Here is a 22,158-nt window from a genome sequence, read left to right as displayed (position 1 = left end):
GCCAGTTGGTGGAGAAAGAGAAAGAAAATCTACCAGCTAAAAAGTGCGGGGGATGTTCCAGCTGGGAGCTGGGAGCCTCTGGATGTGAAATTGACATTTATGGGATGTTCAATGAGAAGAGGCCTCGAGACTCAAATTGGCAAGGGCTTAATTAGGGCTGCAGCAGTAAACCCGCCCTGAAGGCATGGTGCTTTGCAGTCTCGCTCCCACCACCCCCCGCAGCCACACTGAGGTCAGGGTTAGTGGTCTTGAACAGCCTCTCCTCTGGCAGTCCCCATCCTCCGGACAGCTTGACATGGGCAGCAGGGAGAGACATGCGGGCCAGCGGTCCACAGGCCCAGTTGGACTTGGTACAAAGAGCCTGAAGCACCTGTTGGGAGGCACCTGGAGAGAACCAGGACCTTTCTGGTGGCCTGGGGGTGGGAACGACTGGACTTTCCAGGGATGCGCTCAGGTGTTCCGGAAGAGCCTTCTCAGAGTGACTCATGTTGCTTGCCAAGGCCAGATGGATGCCCGTCTGTTCCTTAAAAACTGGGGAGCCATGCAAACTTGGCCTTAAAGGCAGCACCACCTCACAGCTCCCCAGGGTCTCAGGACCGTGGCTTTGGACAGCTGAGTGGGCAGGAAGCATCACAAGTCAGTGAGCCCCAAGGTCAGGACCTGTCTTGTTTCCTTGAGCAACTACTCTTTCTTTTTAAAACAGCTTTATTGAGGGATCATTGACATACTGTAAAAACCCAGCTGCTGCTTCCTAAGCCTTAACCTGGGGGTCTAGGGAAACCTCAGTCCCCATTTCTTGGGGCTGTGAACCAGGAATCCACTACAAGCTTCTGGCCTGGGAGGCACCCGGTCGCCACCCCCCACACTGAATGTCGTCATCAGTGGCGGGGGGTGGGGAGCATCACGGGGACCCAGGCGAGGGCTTCAGGTGCTAAAGAGGACTGGTGACCCCTAAGACGTGGGCCGCTAGGGACTGGGCTCCCAGCCCGGCCCTGGGCTCAAGAGGCAAAGAGGACCCTGACCTTTCTGGATGTCCGATAGTCCAGCCTGGAGGGAGGGGTGCCTCCTTCTTAGCATCAGGGTCCTGGGGACCCTCACGATTCATACCTTCCCTTACCCAGGCTCACCGCCCTGACTCTGACATTCTCCTTAATTCCCAGCTTTGCAGTTGGCACTCCGTGTCCCGCGTCAGAAGCAGCTCCAAAAATGGAGTCCAGGTTCCTCGTGTGTGCATGTGTGTGCATGTGTGTGCGTGTGTGTGTGTCTGTCTGTCTGGCTGGCCTCCCACCCAGATAGATCACCGCCTGCAGGCAGACAAGGCACCCACCACGACTATTTTTGGTCCGGTCTGCCCATCACAGACTCAACAACAACAAAAAAGTGTGGAGTCTCAGGAGGCTGGCCCAACTTATGTCTGGAGCCTGGACTCCCAGTGACCCACGTTCTCCACCCAAAGAGATTACTGGGCCAGGAAGCCAGTCTGAAATCCTCGGCTCTCCCAGCGGGCCCCTTCCCCCGCCCCACCCAGGCAAATGCCTCCCATGGAGAAGGGAGGGGGACAGAAAGAAAAGACGTGGCGTGTCAGCCTCTGGCCCCATGGAGGAGCCGGGCACGGGCACTTTCCTGCAGCTGGGAGAGGGCTGAGCCCCATCCCCCACAATAAGCTGAGGCCAGAGAGTCGGGGACCTCTCCCCGCTGACAGGGGTTTCTAGTGTCCGTGAGCATGAGAGAGAGGAAGGGTCATGGCACTGCCCCAGGAGTAAGGAGACCCCCACCTTGCCAGCTTCTCACTGCAGAGGGGATGGGACAGGGTGGGGGCATGCAGTCAGGGCACCCCGCCCCGGACAGTGGAACCAGGGACCTTGGCCACATCTTCCTGTCACCCTTGGGGGAGGACGAGTCCTTTCAAGTCCTGGCACTCCCGGAAGGCAGGATCTGGCGGGACTCCCCCAGGGAGACCAGAGGGCCACCCCAGCAGCCCAAGCCTCCCACACACCCCTGGCTTGGCCCTCCCCTAGCACTCTGAGCCCCCAAAGGCCCAGCAGTCCACAGTCTAAAAGCCCAGCTCAGAGGTTATGCAGCTCAAGGCGGCAATCCCCTCTGCCCTGCTGATCTGAGGAGTCTGTTTGCTCAGCTAACCCTGTTTGCTCAGCTAACCCTGCCCTGTCCATCTCCTAGGGGTCAGCCGCCGGGGGCAGGGGCAGGGCTGGAGGGCTGGCATGGCTGTGGGGGCAGGGCCTAGGCTGGCTCCCTGGGCTCTCTGGGCGACGCTGAGCAGTGCCTAGGCAGGGGGGTCCAGGGGCTTGCTGTGAGCCCTGGGCACCCTGGCTAGACCCCAGCAACAGGAGGTCCGGACTGCCTGGAGGCCTCCAGGCACTGTGCTCCCGCAACTCTGGATCTGGCATCCTCTGCTCTAAAAGCCAAGCCCCTGCCCTCCCCAGAGCTGATACCCCCACATCGCAGAGAGGGGCAGGGACTCAGGGCAAGGAGTGGGGAAGGGCAAGGCAGCTGGGCACCCACCTGTGGGCTGTAGGGTGCTGGGGGCCCCAGGGGCCCAGGCAGCGGATGTTGGGGGGATAGGAGAGGTGGGGTCCCCCCTAATGGCCGCAGTGGCCACAGGGGCTTTGGGGACGGGCTGTTTCCGGGACCTGCTGGTGCCTGGTGAGAGATGAGAAAAGCGAGAGAGGGTGCAGGTGGGGGTCAGTGGTGGGGGACCAGTGCAGGCGAACAGCTTACTATCCCACTGGGGGGCCCAGCATCCCCTCCGAGTCCAGCTCCCTCTGGTCCCTCTCTGCCCACTGGCATCCCACAGGGGTTGCGTTTGGCCTCAAAGAGCCAAGGCAGGGGGTGGGGTGGCACCCCTGGAAGCCTGAGATTTGGGGGTCTGCCGCTGGCTGGTTGTTTGACTCTGGCAAGTTCTCTCCTGCTGAATCTGAGAGCAGATGGCAACACCCACAGGGGGGTGCTGGCTTCAAGGACAGAATGAGATAGTACGAGGATCCTGCTTAGCTGATGCCCGGCACTGTGAATGTTTGATGATGACTTAGCGATAGTCGGTCGGTCACCCCCTCCCACCCTCCCTCACCTTCCCTGTTGAATTCCTGGGATGCCCGGACCCTCCTTCTGACAGTCTGGCTGCTCCGGGGCCTGAGCTGAGCTGGACACATGGGGGTCTGGGTCACCTCCCCTAGCATCCCTGCAGCCGGGATCCTGGTTCATCTCACCCAGACTCCCACGGGCGAGCAGCTGCCATGGTGATAGCTGTGGGCTGTGCAGAGGGAGGCCAAACCCTGTGATCAGACTGGGGTGGCTTCTGCCACCAGTCATGGAAGGTGACCCCCATTCTTGGCTGGCAGGAGTGGGAGAAGTGGGGGGTTCCCGGCGGGGGTGGGACAAAGGGATCTTTCCAAAGCAGCACCAGTCAAGAAGCTGGAGGGAAGGGCTTGTGAGACAGGAAGGAGGGAAGGAGGGGGAAGAAGCAAATGGATCGGAGGAGGGGGTGGACCTGGGGAGGGGAGGACAGGAAAGTCCCGTCTTTCCCCTCCTGTTCTTTCCAGGACGTGCAGAGAGGCTTGTGCACTGAGGGCCCCAGGCACCTTCCCCAGACGGGTGGCCCCGCAGTGTACTTACTGCCGACAGCAGAGCCCGCGGCGGCACCTGTGGAAAGAAGGGGGTCACAGCAGAGTAAGGAGGGGGTGGCAGGGCTGGGGACAGGACATCAGGGGGGCCAGAGCACCTCACCATGCAGGGACTGGGTCAGATCCTCCACTTGCACCCTCACTGGTGCCTGAGAGGGAAGGGCTGCTCTGAGCCCATTGGGCAGATGGGGAAACTGAGTCTTGGAGCTGTGACTTACCCTATCAGGGGACCTGCTGATAAGCCTCTCTTGGGGGCCTCACATGCACCCTTCTCATTTGACTTTAGACTTTCAGGTCCTCCAGTGCAAGGCAAGGAGGCGGGAGGTCATCCTCTGGGGGCAATGGGGTGTCAGAGAACATGAGGGTCCCAGGCACAGGGACAGACTGGTTTACTGGAGGCTCTGATGGAAGCTGCCACAGGGGGAAGCCGCTGTGCCTGTGCCCATCTGGGAAACACAGGGATGTCTGTGGGGTTGACGGGAAGGTGATCACAGCGGCTGTCACATGCTGAGGGTTTTCTGCACATGGGCCCATGCTGAAGACCGCCCCCACCCCGGCCATTCAGTGCTCAGGGCTTCCTGGTGGCTCAGATGGTAAAGAATCTGCCTGCAATCCAGGAGATTCGATCTCTGGAAGATTTCCTGGAGAAGGGAATGGCAACTCACTCCAGGATTCTTGCCTGGGGAAATCCCATGGACAGAGGAGGCTAGTGGGGTAGCAAAAAGTCAGACACAACTGAGGGCCTAATACTTTCACTTTACAATTTGGGTTTCCCTGTAAAGAATCCATCCGGCAATGGAGGAGACCTAAGTTCGATCCCTGGGCCGGGAAGATCCCCTGGAGAAGGAAATGGCTACCCCCTCCAGGATTCATTTCCCTGCAGAATTCCATGGACAGAGGAGCCTGGTGGGCTGCAGTTCACAACAGCCCTAGGGCAGGCTTCCAGGGTCCTGGTTCTACAAATGAGCAAAGGCTCAGTGGGAGAGACGGCTTGTCCGAGGCCCACAGTTCTGAGTGGCAGAGGCCTGACTCTGACTCTGACCTGGCCCGTTTCTGTCTGTGTGTGTCTGTGCTCTGGGGCTGCGGGCGCCCAAGGCCACGGTTTGACCTGGGTGGGAGTCGTCAGTCTCAGGAGGAAGGAGCCGGGGCCACAGCGTCCCCTCCAGGCAGTCCTGACAAAGGATGGGGCGTGAGGAGCCCCAGGGTGGTTGCTGGGGTGTGGGCCTCTCCTGGTGACTCTGGGGGCAGGACAGTGAGGGGTGCCTGGGGGGATGCACCTGGGGGCCCCACAGGATGACCTGCAGGTAATGGTATTGGTCTGTGAGTGCCGGGGATCTCACAGATCCTTCTGGGAGGAGAATGGGGCCCAGACAGGGGTTCGGGAGGTGGGCAGCAGAACAGTTGAAGGGAGGTGAGCCTGTGAGTCAGAGGGAGGTGGCAGTAACTCAAGAACTGGTTCTGGCAACAGAGATGGGTCCTCCGGGTGGGGCAGGGCTGTCTCCCAGCGCGCTGTCTGCGCCTTTGAAGGCCCGCGGGGGGCTGTGACTCCGGTAAATCATCCTTCAAAGGCCTCGAGAGTGTCCCTGGCACACACACGACATGCTGTCACAGCCTCATCGCGAGGCTTCCAGCTTTGATCAGCCTCAAGTTACATAAAGCTTTCACCACTCGGTTGCAGGGCGCCGATGGATGGGCTCCAGAGAGTGTGCTCAGGAGGGGTGGGCTGAGTGGTCCTGGTAGCCCAGCCTGGCTTGGGAACTGGCTTCAGTGCTGGCGCTTACCTTGCTGCCAAACTAGGAGGGCCCTGAGGGTCGCTGGGCCTCAGTTTGCTCATCTGGAGAGTAGGACCATAATGAAAACACCATCTGAGGGGCTATCAGAAGGTGGGGAAGCTGTATATAAAGTGCCCGGTGCAGCCTCCTCAACAAAGCACTGGCTGAGTGTCAGCAAGTCACTTGGTGGGGTGTGGGGGGCTGGCTGGGGAAAGCCCACCCTGGACGAGCTTGGGCCCTTATCCACAGCAGCTGGGGGCTCTCTGGGACTCAATTTCAAGGAGACACCCAGGGACTGTGCTGGGGAATGATGACGGGGACCCCGAAGCGTGTTCACGGTGCAGGTGTGTGAAGGCACACCCTGAGGATGGACTCTGGCACTGGAAGACTGAGCCGAGAGAGCAGGGGCTGGGTAGAGGGCATGGCCAGGACCTCGGAGCATCCCTCTGCAAAATGCGGCCAGGACACCCACTTCCAGGGGCCACCCGGAGGGTCAAGGGGGGACCCCATGGCATTTGGTGCCATGCAGTGCCTGTAAATGTCCTGTACACACTGAGACATTTACGAGGGATGGTGCTGCTCCTCATGGTCAGCCTGGAGGGAGGGGTCCCCACCCACTCCTCCCTGACACCCTGTGGGCCTTCTCTCCTGCCTGGGGGTCACGAAGGGGAAGGTCAGTGAGAAGGATGCTGAGTCAGCTCATCTTAGGTTCCCAGCAGGAGGCAGGCATGCTAGAGGGTCTTGATGACAAGGCCTGGCACTTGGGAGTTTGGTTAAAAAGGGTGTGCCCATGTGTGCACATGTGTGTGCATGTGTGTCAGTGCATGCATGCATGTTTGTGTGCACACCTTTTTGCAAGTGTGTGTGCATGTGTTCACAAATGTGTCAGTACGTGCATGTTTGTGTGCACACCTTTGTGTACCTGCACATGAGCTCACAAATGTATCTGTGCATGCACGTGTGCATGTTTGTGTGTGTTCATATGTGCACGCATGTGTGCATGTTTGTGCGTGCACACCCGTGTGTGCATGCATGCATATTTATGTGCACACCTTTGTGTGTGTGCTCATGTGAGTCTGCATGCATGTATGCATGTTCATGTGTGCACATCTGTGTGAGTGTGGGCATGTGTTCACATGTGAGCGTGTGCACATGTGCATGTTTGTGTGTGCACACTCCTGTGTGTGCAAGCATGCGTGTTTGTGTGCACACCTTTCTGTGTGTGTGCGCATGTGAGTCTGCATGCATGTATGCATGTTCATGTGTGCACATACCTGTGTGAGTGTGGGCATGTGTTCACACGTGTCAGCTTGTGCACATGTGCATGTTTGTGTGTGCATATCTTTGGGAGTGTGTGCATGTGTTCACATGCATACGTGCATGCATGTGTGCATGTTTGTGTGTGCAAATCTATGTGTGAATGTGTGTGTGTTCACACGTGTGTCTGTGCAAGCGTGTTTGTGTGCACACCTTTGTGCAAGTGTGTGTGCATGTTCGTGATGAGATCTGCAGCTCCTGAGGCTGAAGATTGGGGGAGCCCATGGCCTTGCTGGTCTGAGGTGGGGAGGGGTGGGGGGTGCCCGAGTGCAACGGCCAGTCTGTGTACGCACACGCGTTGGGAGAGCCGTGGGGCAGCGGCAGGTAGGAGCCGGCGCGCCAGGACCGCGTGCGGAAGCTCCTCTTGCACTTGCCGCAGTCGGGGCCCGTGGTGTTGTGCTCACACTCGCACTGCAGGCTGCCCTCGCGCACGGAGCACAGGTTGGCATGCAGGTTGCACTTGCACCTGGGGGGACAGGGAGGGGGCAAGGCATCAGTGAGCGTGTAGGGGGGCTGTTCCGGTTCCCTGGGGGGCTGGGAGAGTGTCAGGGGTGGCCGGGAAGGGACCCTTGAGGCCACCTGTCCAACCTGCCGAGACTCTCCTTTGGGACAAGTACCCCCGAGGCACCATTCTGAGTCCTTCCGGAAAGAGGTGCCCCTGGCTCCTGCCTCTCACGGGGTTGTCCCAGATGCTGTATTTTTAGTAACACAGCTTTCGATTGCCGTGGCTCTCAACCATGGTGGTTGACAGGTAGCAAGAGTTACCTGCCCCTGGTTGCATGGACCTGGCCTTGGCCTCAAGTGGCATCTCCACTCTTGGCTGTGGCCCACACCCGTGCCCTTGAGGGCAGAAAGAAGCCTTGATTCCCAAAACCCTGTCAATTCATCCATACATGTATTATTCATTCATTCATTCAAATATTTATAGGCAACTCATCATTCTGAAATCAGTAAATAAAGGGAAAGAATCAAGCATTTTTCTTGCATGTCCTATATAAAGTGTACCTCCAGGTAACCAACAGTTGATGAGGGGATGTTTCTTTTTATAGAAGCAGTCCAGCTGCTAATTGAAGAAGGAAAGATAGAATTAGAAAGTCGTCATGCAGCATCCCCTACTGAATGGATGGCTGTGAGCACATAGCAGCAACAGAGACGTCCAGAGAAAAACTTCCCAGTGGGAGGGTACAGCCCACCCTGAAGCAGCCTTGTCAAGACAAATCGAACTTGAATCTGATCAACGCTCTGGATCAAAGATTCTGGATCAGCTATGAACTCATTAGTGAAGACAGAGGACAGAGAAACATACTAAACACCACCAGGGGGGATTGCAGTCAGCAAAATCCAGAAGTGATGACATAGCTTGTAGGACCGATGAATTGCAAGGGGGGTCAAAACTTGATACAGAGGAAAGAGGAACCCAGATCAAGAAAAACCTCAAGGGCAAAGCAACCAAGGGCAGGACTGGACCTCATCTGGGCCTTGGTTCAAACAACCCCTAAACTCCAATAAACAAAGCGTATTTGTGAGACAGTTTGAACACTAACCACATTTGGTGATATTAAATTGTGTGTTAGTTGTTCAGTCGTGTCCGACTCTGCGACACCATGGACCGTAGCCCACCAGGTTCCTCTGTCCATGGGATTCTCCAGGCAAGAACACCGGAGTGGGTAGCCATTCCCCTCTCCAGGAGATCTTCTTGACCCAGGGATCAAACCTGGGTCTCCTGCATTGCAGGTGGGTTCTTTACCGTCTGAGCCACCAGGGAAGCCCAATGTTAAATTAATGTTTATTAACTGCAGTGATGGTATTGTGATTATGTTTTTAAAAGCCCTTATCTCTAGAGACACACAAATATTTACAGTTGAAGTGATCTGATGGCTGGGATCTGCTTCAGAATAACACAGAAAGGGAGAACATGGGGAGAGTTGCAGACAAAACGAGAAAGGCTATGAGTTAACTGCTGAAGTTGGGTGACAGGTATGTGGCAGTTCATTACAGGAGATTCTATTTTTGTATGCATGTTGGAAAACCTCTGTAATAAAAGAGAGAGAAAGAGTGCTCTACATTCTGATATGGGAAGATTTCCAAGATATATTGTCAATATTTGTAAAAAGCAGAATAACATGTTTGGTAGAATTTTCTTTTTATTAAAATAAGCAAAGAAAAATATTTATAGGGCACCTGTTATGTGCCAGACTCTGAGCTGGGAATGGTAAGTACAATGGTTGAGAAAGCAGATGGGGTCCTTATTCTGATGGAGGATGGCGTCCAGCAGGGAGACAAGGAAAAAAAATCAGCGGTGGGGGAAGGGCAGGGAGTTGATTAATAGGTGGAGCCCAAGGGATTTGAAGGGCAGTGGAGTGATCAGTATGACACTGTCATGGTGGACCCATGATGTTATGCATTTGTCAAAACCCTCAGAACCCAGAGAGCATCAAGACAGAGCGCTAATGTCAGCTGGACTTGAGTTGACGACGACGTATCAGTATCGGTTCATCAACTGTAACCAAGGCATCATAGGAAAGCAAGATGTTAATAACCTAGGTATTAGGAGTCCTCTGTGCAATCCACTCAATTTTCTGTAAACCTAAAACTCCACGAAGACCTAATCTTAAAACAATAATCACGCAAATCTTTTTAATTAAACATCAATGTCAGCTGTCATCGGTGCCCATGTGTTCTACAAAGGAGAGGGGATCGTAGGGTCTCAGTCTGAGTGGGGAGCAGGATAGGCTTCCAGGAAGAACAATTTAAATCTGAGACCTGCAAGAGCATCAAGAGTTACTCAGGAAAAGAGGCGAGAACCTTCTGGAGGAGACAAGAACACGAGGGAAGACATCCCTGGGCCAAGAAGAGCTCAACCAATGAGGCCTGAGATGAGATGAGATGGAAGAGGGGAGGAGGTGGCCAGACCTGACATGGAGGCTGGATTCTGTTCTGGAAGCCCTGGGAAGGTCAGAGGTGTCCTGCTCTGGCTCGCATTTTATATGTCATCGTGGCGGCTCCATGAAGGATGCTTTGTCTGGGAGACCAGAGCCCGGGCATGGTGGGGTGGGGGACGGCAGGGAGGAAGCCGTGCCCGGCTGGCAGCGAGGGCAGTGGCCTGGACGAGGGTAGAGGCACCTGCATCCCACCAGTGATGCCCAGAGTGGGCAATATTCCCCATCACTGGCTCCCAGCATCTCTAAGACTGTTTGCTGAAAGCTTACCCAGCATTTCTCCTTCAGCTCATGATTCCCCCTCCTCTTCACACCTCGCCTCCCACTCAGTGACGCGCCTCCTGGATGGAGTGTCCCCCCTTAGCCTCTGCTTATCCACATGATGAATATTTAACTTCCTGCGTCTTCCCGCCTCATAAATCTGTCCTGCCAGACCCTTTATCCTGGCTCTAACTGCCCCCACCCACTCCAACCCTCCTTGTCTCCATCTGACTGGGGCACCGCTGTGAGGCTGCCCTTCCAGGGCAAGGATCCCAAACCGGGGGGAGCTGCTTGCCAGGTTTCTAGCAGCTCTGCAGCTCTGAGTTAACCTGCTGCCTGCTGCTTCAGAAGTGTCAGAGCTGCCTTTTGTAATAAATATATTTTTTAATTTTAATAATTTTCTGTTGATACGTTGCATTTTCATTTTAATTCAGTTCAAGAACTTCTTCTTTTTTGGACTGCACAGCGGGACGAATCTTAGTTCCTGGACCAGGGATTGAACTCGTACACCCCACTGCCAGTGGAAGCTCAGAGTCTTAACCACTGGACCACCAGACAAGTCCCCACCTTCCTTCTTATAACTTCTCTCTGACATCAGATCATCTTGCAGGATGGTTATGGAAATTAGATACAGCCATGCTATGGGGTATTATAAAGCCATTAAATATTTCTTTCCTGGTTGCTCAGTGGTAAAGAATCCGCCTGCATTGTGGAGACCTGGGTTCGATCCCTGGGTCAAGAAGATCCCCTGGAGAAGAAAATGGCAACCCACTCCAGTATTCTTGCCTGGGAAATCCCATGGACAGAGGAGCCTGGTAGGCTATAGTTCATGAGGTCACAAAATAGTCAGACGTGACTTAGCGACTAAACATTTTGTTGTCAGAGGCTATTTCAAGCCCTGGGAAATGTTCCTAATACAAATGAAAAGACCAAAACTAGTGAGTGTCTGCTGTGTGCCAACGGGCATCTCATTTGGCCTCTGAATGGCTACCAGAGCTGGTATCACTGTCACCTTTGCTTTAAAGACGAGGAAACAGAGGCTCAGAGAGATTAAGCATCTTGCCCAGAGTCACAGGGCTGCCCAAAACTGACTGGGACTGGAACTCAGAGATATCCAGCTCTGGAGTCCAAGAAGTGAATATGGGTTAGAATACGGATTGTAAAAGAGTAGGACACCAATTGTATGTATTATAGTGCTATGGACCGAACTGTGTCACTCTCAAATTCATACGTTGAAACCCTAACACTCAATGCAACTGTATTTGGAGACAGAGTCCTTGGACTTCCCTATAGCTCAGATGGTAAAGCGTCTGCCTACAGTGCAGGAGACCCGGGTTCAATCCCTGGGTCGGGAAGATCTCCTGGAGAAGGAAATGGCAACCCATCTCCAGTATTCTTGGGAAATCCCATGGATGGAGGAGCCTGGTAGGCTACAGTCCATGGGGTCGCAAAGAGTAAGACACGACAGAGCAAGTCATGTACGACAGAGTCTTTGGAGGGGAAATTAAAGTTAAATGAGGTCAGAAGGGTGGGGCCCTAATCGCATAGGGTTAGTGCCCTTATAAGAGGAGCAACAGACCCCAGAGCTCTCTCTATCATGTGAGGACACAGTGATAAGTAGACCATCCGCAAGCCAGAAAGAGGGGTCTCACCAGAAACTGACCCTGCCGGCATCTTGATATTGGACTTCTAACCTCCAAAATTGTGAGGGAATAAATGCATGTTTGTAGTTAAAGCCCCACACTCTGTGGGACTCCATTATGGCGGCCCAAGCAGATTATTATCAGACTATGGGCTTCCCGGGTGGTATGAATGGTAAAGCACCCACCTGCCAATCCAGGAGACTAAGAGATATGGGTGTGGTCCCTGGGTGGGGAAGACCCCCTGGAGGAGGGCATAGCAACCCACTCCAGTATTCTTGCCTGGAAAACCCCATGGACAGAGCAGCCTGGTGGGCTATGGTCCATAGGGTCACAAAGAGTGGGACATGACTGAGGCGACTTAGCATGCACACACACATCGGACTATAGTCAGCTCCTGATTGCGTGTGACTTCACACCTGGAACACCAGCAGACAACACATCTCGGTACTCGTGTGGCTGTCTAGGGAGGGAGGGGATGGGATTGTAAATGATTTCCTTCCTTCCGTGTCACTTTGCATGTCTCCTACATCCTCTACAGTGAGCAGGTCACTTTGGTGAGCAGGAAACAGATGAGATTTGAAACCCGAAATCAGGCTGGTTCCTGAGCTCACACAGGTCTTTCCTCTCAGGAGGAGAAGCAGGTCTATCAGGGTCCTGTTTGGGAAGCCATCGCTTCACGTGACGCTCATGACTCTCAGTGCCCGGGTCCACAGATGTCCGCTGAATTCTCTGGACTAGAATTCCGATGCATCAGCTGGCGCGAAAGACTATGCTGTTTTAACTTCATGTTCCTTGCACCCTGGCCCTGTCAGGTTTTACTGCAGCACAAAGCTGAAATACACGGAGCTTGAGAGAGTCTGTTCCCTGTTTCTCTGGAGCTCCAATCTACTACCACACGAGTACTGTGGGCCTACTATATGCTAGGTTCTGGGAAAGGCACAAAGAGGGTTGGGCAGGCCCCCGTTGGCACTGGGGACCCTTCTTCCTGGAAACATTAGACCCAAAGATGGTCCATGGCAAAGAAAGATTCTGTGTTTGAATCTTATTGGTCAACACATATGATGCTCCCCTAACGCTGTCCTTCCCGCTCCCTGATTGGCCCCTCCGCCCAGGGCTTCCCTGGTGGCTCAGACAGGAAAGAATCTGTTCTGCCTGCAATGTAAGAGAGCCGGGTTTGATCCATGGGTTGGGAAGTTCTCCCGCTGGAGGAAATGGCTACCTACTCCAGTATTCTTGCCTGGGAAATCCCATGGACAGAGGAGCCTGGAGGGCTACAGTCTATGGGGTCACAAAGAGTTGGACATGACTGAGTGACTAACACTTTCACTTTTTCACCCAGAGTCCTAGTGTACGTTAGCACATCAAAGGCTCTGACAAGTCCTGCAGGAAAGAAACCTGCTGACATTGTCTAACTAAGGTTTGCAAAACATATTTGGCCTCGGAAGGTTTTAATTTTTTTCATCTGAATTCCTATTTAACATCTCATGGAGCTAGCTGGACAGGAACACCCCAGCTGTGTGGAATGTACACCATGCCTCTGGCCCGAAGATCAGATATTTTTAGATATCAGCTACAGAAAGAAAAGATTGCCATCTTAACTTTGGATGATCACACTGACCTTGGCTTGTTAAACATTTGTTAAAGGGCAGCTGAATCTGAGAAATGTATTGTAATTACAATAGATGAGAGTCACAGAATGTGAGAGCTGGGCAGGCCTGGCAGAGGTGAGAGGTACAGGCAGGGAGAAGCCTGTCCAAGGTCATGCAGTTTAAAGGCCACTCCGGATCCAAATCCAGACATTTCTCCCTGACCCCGGCTCTGCCCCGCCCCACGCTGGCCATCCCCTCCCACCATCTTCATCTCCCAGAGGGTGTCTTGGCTTCTCTGCCTCCCTGGTTGAGCCCTGGAATGAGTATGGAGAGAAGTTCCGTGCTGGGCAGGGCTGCCAGGAGGAGCCCACACGGCGTGGGGCAAGGTGCATCAGGACTGGCACAGAAAGAGAGCCCAGTCAGTGGAGCTGCTTCTCAGACTTCCTGACCTGTGCAGGGAGCTCGGGTGAGGCTGCCTCTGTGTGTGTGGGGGGGGGGGGGCTTCACCTTTCTGGCTCTCTCTGTGCCCCTCTATGTCTCTCCACGTCTCTGTCTCTCACTGTCTCTGTCCACCACGGTTCCGACCCCGCTTTCCTCTGGACCTCTGCACACCCTGTCCTTCTGCTGGGTGCGCTGCCAGGCTCTGCTCCTTTCTCCTAAAGCTAACATCTAATGAGAGTGTCAAGTTCAAGGCCCAATGCCCCTTCTGCAGGCAGGCCTTTCATGATCCTGCCTCTGTCAGCCCCTGCTACACTTCCTTTGTCCCAATGTTGATTGTGATCAGCGTCATCTCCCAAAGTGGACCATGCGAGATGGCTGGGAGAGATGTGAGTATGAACTGCAGAACAGTTTAGTAGTTTTTGTTTAGTTTTTATTACACAGCTCCCCTGATAGCTCAACTGGTAAAGAATCTGCCTGCAATGCAGGAGACCTGGGTTCGATCCCTGGGTTGGGAAGATCCCGTGGAGAAGGGATAGGTTGCTCATTCTATTATTCTGGGGCTTACCTTGTGGCTCAGTTGGTAAGGAATCCACCTGCAGTGTGGGAGACCTGGGTTCGATCCCTGGGTTGGGAAGACCCTCTGGAGAAGGGAAAGGCTACCCACTCCAGTATTCTGGCCTGGAGAATTCCATGGACTGTATAGTCCCTGGGGTTGCAAAGAGTCGGACACGACTGAGCGACTTTCACTTTGATTACACAGTAATTTTTTAAGGGATAAATTCACCAAACCTGGGAATCTCAGAAATGTTATTGTCTAAGTGAGGCCAAAATTTAAAAGTGTATTCATTAAAAAAAATCAGTAAGTAAACAAATCATTTGAGATATCCTTATGCTAAAGACTAATATTAGAACTCAACCTCATGCCATCAACAAAACTTAACTCAAAATTGATCAAAGACCTATATGTAAGAGCTAAAATTAGATAACTGAAAAAGAAACAGGGGTAAATCTTTGAGACGTTGGATTAAGCAATGGTTTCTTACACGTGACACCAAAAGTACAAGCCACAGAAGAAAAAATAGAGACCCTGGGCTTCATCAAAATTACATACTTTTGTGTTTCAGGGGGAAGCCAGCAGGAAAGTGAAAAGACACAGAGTGGGAGGAAAATCTTGCATTATTAACTGAATCCCTGTGAAAACCCGGAAGGCATCACTCTTCCCATTCTATAGGTGAGGAAGTGAGACTGTGGTAGGTCAAGTGCCACAAGTCACCCCAGGCCTCTAGGTGGAAGAGGCTGGATTTGAACCCAGAACTGTTGGGTGCAATACTCGGGTTTCATCTCCACTCTCCTCCCCGTGTCTCTCAGCACTCCCCTTACCTTGATTCCACCTGGATGATGAAGGCCGGGGGGAGGGCCGCTGGGCTGATCCTCCCAAGCCCATCACCAATTCTGAGGCCCAGCCTGGGCCAAGGAAACGCAGGGGAAAGAAGCTGCCTTTCCCGCCTCTGTCCCAACACCAGCCGCTGTCTACATCTGGAGCGAGGCAGGCGGTCCAGACTCCTGGCTGCACCCCTGGCCCAGACATTTCTCCTGCATCCATGGGATCCATTTTCCCAAGGAATTGCTTTCTGAATTTGACCTTTGAGAGCCATCAGTCTCACCAGAAAAGCATCGCCTGAGCCACCTGACCCCGCTACACAGCACTTCTCGGCTCGTCCATCAGGAAGCATTATTTAATAATGAACAAAAGGGACAGGGCAAGGCCGGCCAGCCCACGGGACCTGCCCCTGGCCAGCAGTGCCCCCTCCACCCCATCCCGCCCATCAGGATCTGCTGCCCGTCCCATCACAGAATGCCAGGGCTCTGACCCTGTGAACGGCGGCAGGAGTGGATTGGTAAGAAAGGGGGTGGGGGAGGGGTAGAGGTGCTGAGTCAGCAGCCAGAGCGCCAAGCCGATTCCCTGCTCCGGTTTCGCCCAGGTGACCTTGAGCAAGTCACTTCTCCCGGCCTCAGACCTTCCAACTGCAAACAGAAGGGCTGAGTTACATCTTAGCTTTTCGACTTTTCTAATATTCAGTTGTTCACGGGCCTAACATACTGTTGAGTTATCTGGCACACAGTGGGCTCTAATCAAGAGGGGCTGAATGACGGAGGAAGGAAGGACGGGAGCGGGCAGATGCTGTACAGAAGCTCTCTGCGCAACACCTGGAGTGGAAGGCCAGGCAGCGCCTTGGCTGGAGCAGCGTGGGGGCGGGCGGCCAGCCTCAGGGTCTTCGTCTCCTGGTAAACTGGGGACTTGACGGCTCCCATAGGGCCGCGCATGAGAGGATGAGGATGGGCTGGCATGGGGGCAGTGCTCAGCACAGGGTCAGGCGCATAGCCAGCCTTCCACACACGTCAGCTGTGTTGCCCTTGTAATGGCCCACAAGTGGTATCAGTGAGAATCTGTGGATTCCTAGGAACAAAAACTGTCCTTATCTGACAGGTGCCCAGCCCCATGGGACAGTTCCCCTCATCCGAGCTGCCTTGCCAGCACCCTACCCTAGACCCCCTCTTGGCAGCCAGCACAAATGCCCTCCATCAGTTGACTTGTTCTCTGGGTCCCTGGGGGCCCCCACCAGGGGAACACGCCCAGTGTCTTAGAGTCGCTTCCCTGAAGGGCCTCCTGTCACTATGGTTGCCAGATTTAGTAAATAAAAATATAGAATCCCTGGTTAAACTTGAATTTCAGGTAAACAGGACATAATTTTCAAGTTTAAGCAGGTCTCAGAGATTCCGTGGGTTCAGTTCCAGACCAATGAGGCAAATACAGCAATAAAGGGAGCCACATGATACTTATGGTTTCTCGAAGAATATAAACATTACGTGCAGGGACTTCCCTGGTGGTCCAGTGGCTGGGAGTCCACCTGCCAATGTGGGGGACAGAGGTTTGATCACAGGTCTGGGAAGATCCCACAAGCCGAGGGGCAGCTAAGCCTGAGAGCGGCAAGCACTGGAAGACTGGGGGCTTAGAGAATAGCATTCTGAAGGGACTGCTCTGCAACAAGACCCCACATCGCAACGAAGAGTAGACCCCACTCACCACAACCAGAGAAAGCCCGTGCACAGCAATGAAGACCCAGAGTGGCCAAAAAAAAGTTCATCTTTACCCTATACTGTAGTCTGTTCACTGCAACAGCATTGTGCCTGCAAAAATGTACAGCTTTTAACTAAAGAGATGCTACATTTTGAAAAATGCCAGCCCTCATCTGAGCCTTTGGTGAGTCATAGTAGTAAGATCACAGACCGATGGTCACCACAACAAATGTAATAATAAGAAAAGTTTGAAATGGCGCAAGAATTACCAAACCGTGACTCAGAGACCTGAAGTGAGCAAGGACGCGAAAGTCGCTCAGTCGTGTCCTACTCTTGGAGATCCCATGGACTTCTCCAGGCCAGAATACTGGAGTGGGTAGCCTTTTCCTTCTCCAGGGAATCTCCCCAACCCAGGGATCGAACCCAGGTCTCCCGCATTGCGGGCAGACGCTTTCCCAGCTGAACCATAAGCAAAGCCCAAGTATGCTGGAGTGGGTAGCCTATCCCTTCTCCAGGGGATCTTCCTGACCCAGGAATCGAACCGGGGTCTCCTGCATTGCAGGCGGGTTCTTTACCAGCTGAGCTACCAGGGAAGCCCTAAAAACAGTGTGGGAAAACCAGCACCAACTGACTTGCTTGATGCAGAGCTGCCACGAACCTTCAATTTGTGAAAAACACAGTATCTTCGAAGTTCAATAAAGCAAGAGCAATAAAACAAGCTTTGCCCACATGTCCCATGAAATAATTGGGACGTGTTTGCACTAAAAACACTATTAATACTTGTGGCTTATCTGAAATTCAGGTTTGGCCCCGCAGTCTGCATTCATCTGGCAGCCCCACCTGCCACCCCTGCTCACCCTCATGGTGAACGCCGGCCCTCTGCCCAATCCCCGATCGCTTTCAAGGCCTGGCCTGAGATGTCTCTGCCCACCCACCCACCGCAAGCTGGTCCGGCTGCCTGCCCGCCCGCCCTCCAGAGAGGGGGGCACAGCTGCCTCCCCGCCTAAGTCCCTAAGTCCTTTCTTGTTCTTCAGTTGATGAGTCCCTAACGAGCCCCAGGGGAGGGCCAGGAGGGACCGGAGGCAGGGTTGAGCCTCACCTCCTGGAGCAGGCCATCACACACAACCCAAGTTCTCAGGGAAACGTGCCCTGCTCTTGCCAGGAGGAGACTGACACGCGGACTTCACCCCATCCCGTCCACCCGCTGGGCCTGGCTGGGGGCCTGACAGCCGCTCAAAGCACGAAGCTCTCGTCAGGACGGCAGGGGCACCAGCCCGTGCCAGGCGCCAGTGCGCCCTGCCCTGCAGGGAGGGGCAGGCAGTGCCCGGGAGCTGCTGGCGGGAGCGCCATCTGGACACGGGCCTGGCACTGGGGCTCCATGAAAATCGTGAGCTGGGCCCTCCCCTTCTCAGGGTGAGAGAAGCCGGGGGTTTGGAGAGCCTCCCAGACAGGAGGGCGGAGGAATGTAGGTCAACTCCTGGCTGCCGGAAAGACCGGAAAGAGTGATGTCATTGGTTTCTGGGGGAAAGAGGGGGAAGCGGTGAGTTTGGGTGAACAAGAGATCTGGGTGCTTGGAAGTGGGAGGGGAGGAGGGGGCGGGGCTGGCCCCCCTCAACCATCAACCCTGCCGGGATTTCAGGGCACTCACGGGGGTGGCCAGGTCGGGGGCACACAGGAGAGCCCAGGACCCCAGGGGGTTGTTGGTAATTGCTCCCCTCTGCCTGGCACCTCCCCCACTTCTTTTACCACTTGTCCGAACGTCATTGCATATGGAGCCTTCTGGGGAAGGATGGGCGTATTTCTGACACCTTGAAGGCTAGAGTTGCTAGAAACAAACTTCTATTTTAAAGCCACCAGCAGTGTCTTCCCGTTTCTCTTGCCAGAGAGAGCATTTATCTCTGGGGAAAGACTGTTCTTTTGTTTGGGGAGAAAGATTGCAGTGGGCTGCTGGGTGTACAGGGACGCAAACCCCATGCCTCCGCTGGCCTAGAGACGTTAGCAGGTGAGGGTGGACATGTGGGGGAGAAGGCTGACCCTGAGAAGGGCACGCCCCTCGTGGAAGGGCTCATGCATCTGGGGTTGGGGACCTGGACCCCAAGGAGGAATGGAAGGCCATGGGAGGGGGCTGGGGGCTCATGAGAGACGTGGTCCAGGGGCTGTCCCTCCCAGGCAGCAGGTGGCCCAGGCCAACAGCCGGATCTCGGGGTCATTGCTGGCTAACGGCCATTCTTTGAAGTGTCCCCTTTGTACGTGACCATTCTCACTGACTCGCCCCAGGGGCCAAGTCCACTAGTGATGGATCCCTGTGGCCTGGGGGTGTCAGACCTTTAGGGGGTTAAGGGAGAGACTGTGGTCTTGGCTGGTACACACCAGCAGGGGAGAGACTGGCATGCATCAAGGAAGCAAGAAATTGTCAGGAGAAATGCCTGGAGAGGATGGATCAAGAGGGGATGAGGGGGAGCTTCCCGCTGGTCCAATGGTTAAGCCTCCATGCTTCCAGTGCAAGGGGTGAGAGTCGGATCCCTAGTAGGGGAACTAAGACCCCACATACTGCACAGTGCGGCCAAGAAATAAAAATAAAATAGGGAATTCCCTGGCAGTCCAGTGGCTACGATTCCATGCTCTCACTCTTAAGGGCCTGGGTTCAATTCCTGGTTGGGGAACTAAGATCCTACAAGCCAAACAGTATGATGGCCAAAATATAAAATACAGGAGGTGACGAGTGATGAGGATAGCTGGGGATCCCTGGTAAGGGATACCGGACTCAGAGAGAATTTGTGGAGTGGGAGCGGGAAGAGGGCTCCTAGATGCCAGAGAACTTGAGCCATCTGGGTCAAAAAAGTGCAAGTCAGGGCCTGAGACCCCGAGAAGAGGGGGACTGAGTGCCGAGCTGCAGGGCACGGGTGTGCGAGACCTCGGCTGCCTGGTGTGACCCGGCGCTCTCAGGGCGATGTGGATAAATGCTGGCTGCTGGGTCTCCTGGTACGCAGTCAGGCCTGCAATCAAATTCATTGGCCAAATCTGATTTGGGCTTCTGTGCAAAGTCCTTTTGTATTAAGTGCTTTAACGGACATCACCTCCTCCAGTCCACTGATAAATCCTATTACCCATTATTAGGCCAGAGGCAGCTCCGACCAGCAGGAAGCTGAGAGAAGGGTGCTGGGGGAACTCGGGCATGTGGCTTGGGGGAGACACGGTGTATGTGTGTGACCGGGCTGGACTAAAGCAACATCATCTCTTCGCCTGTGGGAGAGCCCAGCAGCCTGGAGGGAAGGGCCAGACCTGGTGGGGGGAGAGGAGAAACATGAGGCGCGCTGGGTGTGCTGTGGAAGCAGAGGGGCTGGAGGGACGGGGTGGGTGTCCACAAGCCCACTGGCTTTGTTGCCTCACCTCCTGGCTCCCAGATTCCAGATGCACCCCTCTCTGAAATAATTACTGATGGTAAGGCCCATCTGTTTGTGTAAATAAGTTTACTCGTTCATGAATGAACTACCCAAATACACAGCCCGGTTCCTGGGTCCTCGGTGCTGGCCTTACAGTCTTACAGGTCGGGAACACAGACCCAGACCCTGTTCTTGCAGAGCTCAGAGCTCGGGGTGGGGAAGGGGACACAGCTGGGTGTAAGCATGGCTGCAGCTGGGATAGCACAGTGGTACAGCTGCTCTTCTAGAAAGCCTGAGAAGGGGGCACAGAGGAGGGCCACCCAGATCCCAGCCTCTGGGGGCCCCAGAGAGGTGCTCTCTGAGCCAAACCCTGAGGAATGAGGAGTCTGCCAGACAGCAGGGGTGAGGGTGGGCAGGCTGTGTCCCAGGAAGAAGGAACAGCTCAGAGGCAAGTCAGAGGGACCCCGCTGCGGGAAGGGGGCTGATCTGCCAGAATGCAGAACCCAGCACGCCCAGGGAGGTGGGAGGAAGGGTCTGTGGCCCATGGGGACGGGGTTTCTAAGGTCAATGGGGAACCACTGAAGGGCGCTGTTCTGGGAAGTGGTGTGACTGGGTTTGGGTTTGGAGAAAACCTCTGCGTGGAAGGGGGCGGGCCAGTCATTTCCCCAGGCAAGATCCTGATGGAGGGTGTGTCCCTCTCTGGGGGGCAGGGGTGGTGATGGGTCCACGTAAGAAATGCTCAGGCTGACGGGCTGGGGGAGGGCTGGGTAGGAATCCAGAGGTGGTCACACTGGTCAGAATGGCCGTCATCAAAAAGTCTCTAAGTAACAAATGCTGGAGAGGGTGTGGAGAAAAGGGAACCCTCCTACACTGCTGGGGGGAATGTAAGTTGGTGTAGTCACTATGGAAAACAGTATGAAGGGTCCTCAGAAAGCTAAAAATAGAGCTACCATATGAGCCAGCAATCCCACTCCTGGGCATACACCCAGATGAAACTGTAAGTCAAGAAGATACACGCAGTGTTTACAGCAGCTAAGACACGGGACAACATAAACGTCCATCGACAGAGGAACGGACAAAGGCGACGTGGCGGATGTTCACAGTGGAGCACTGCCCGCAGAGAAGAGGAGCGAAATCACACCACGCGCAGCACGGATGGACCTAGGGATGATCGCTCTAAGTAAGCGAGCCAGGAGGAGAAAGACAAACACCAGATGAGACCACTTATACGTGGAATCTAAACCATGACGCACACGAACGCGTCTATGACACCGAACCAGGCTCACAGGCAGAGAGAACAGACCTGTTGCCAAAGGGGAGGGGCCTAGGGGAAGATGCAGTAGGAGGCTGGGGTGAGCAGATGTAAGCTTTTATATATAGGCTGGACAAACCACAAGCGCCTACCATACAGCACAGGGGACCACATTCAGTATCCTATGAGAAACTCTAAATAGCCTATGAGAAACCGTAATGAGAAAGAACACACTTGAAACGTGTATACAGACGCCTAACTGAACCGCGTTGCCGCACACTAGCAATCAGCACACTGTAAATCAACCATACTTCAATGAGCAAAAAAGGGGGTGGGATCCAGAGGTAGGCACTTCCCCAGAGTGGAAGGAGGCAACTGCAAATGGGGGGAGAGGCCCCCAGACTCCCCAAGGCCGGAGCAGGCCGGCCGAGGCTCCTTGATGACCCTGGGCTGCTGAGAAAGCCCCAGCTCTGTCCTCCGGGTCGGCTTCTGTGAGCCGGGGTGCATGGCGGCGGTGGGGCGTGTGATGCGTCTGTGACTGATGCTTGTGGAAGCAGATTCCCGTGTGTAGGTGGCGCTGCACATGTGTGCGGCCTGGAGGGGTACATACAAGGGAGCACCAGTGAGTCTGAAGCGTGCTTGATGTGGGCATGTGTGCCAGTGAGCCTTCAAAATGCGCCCCCCACCAGGCTCCCTCTGCTAAGGGGTAGAGAGGCGGCCAAGCCAGGGCAGCGGCGGAACAGGACCTCGCAATTAGCCTGCAATTGACCTGCCTCTTCCCCAGTTGGATTTCCCCTGCCCAGCCCTGTCTGTCCGGCCCACGCCTCACTAGCCCCGGATACAGC

General features: G+C 54.6%; 1 protein-coding gene across 1 annotated transcript in view; it reads right to left on the bottom strand.

Moving 5' to 3' along the window:
* NTNG2 (netrin G2) overlaps nt 1-22,158 on the bottom strand; it is a 65,937-nt gene that overhangs the window by 7,059 nt on the left and 36,720 nt on the right. The window contains exons 3-5 of the mRNA XM_052649319.1: nt 7,021-7,193; nt 3,631-3,657; nt 2,521-2,658 (exon numbers count right to left, since the gene is read on the bottom strand). Coding sequence (XP_052505279.1) covers nt 2,521-2,658; nt 3,631-3,657; nt 7,021-7,193 — 338 coding nt within the window. The remainder of the gene's footprint in view (nt 1-2,520; nt 2,659-3,630; nt 3,658-7,020; nt 7,194-22,158) is intronic.

This window comes from Budorcas taxicolor, chromosome 11 (assembly GCF_023091745.1).
Source record: "Budorcas taxicolor isolate Tak-1 chromosome 11, Takin1.1, whole genome shotgun sequence".
Lineage (NCBI taxonomy): Eukaryota > Metazoa > Chordata > Mammalia > Artiodactyla > Bovidae > Budorcas > Budorcas taxicolor.
This window is presented reverse-complemented; position numbering and strand designations above follow the sequence as displayed.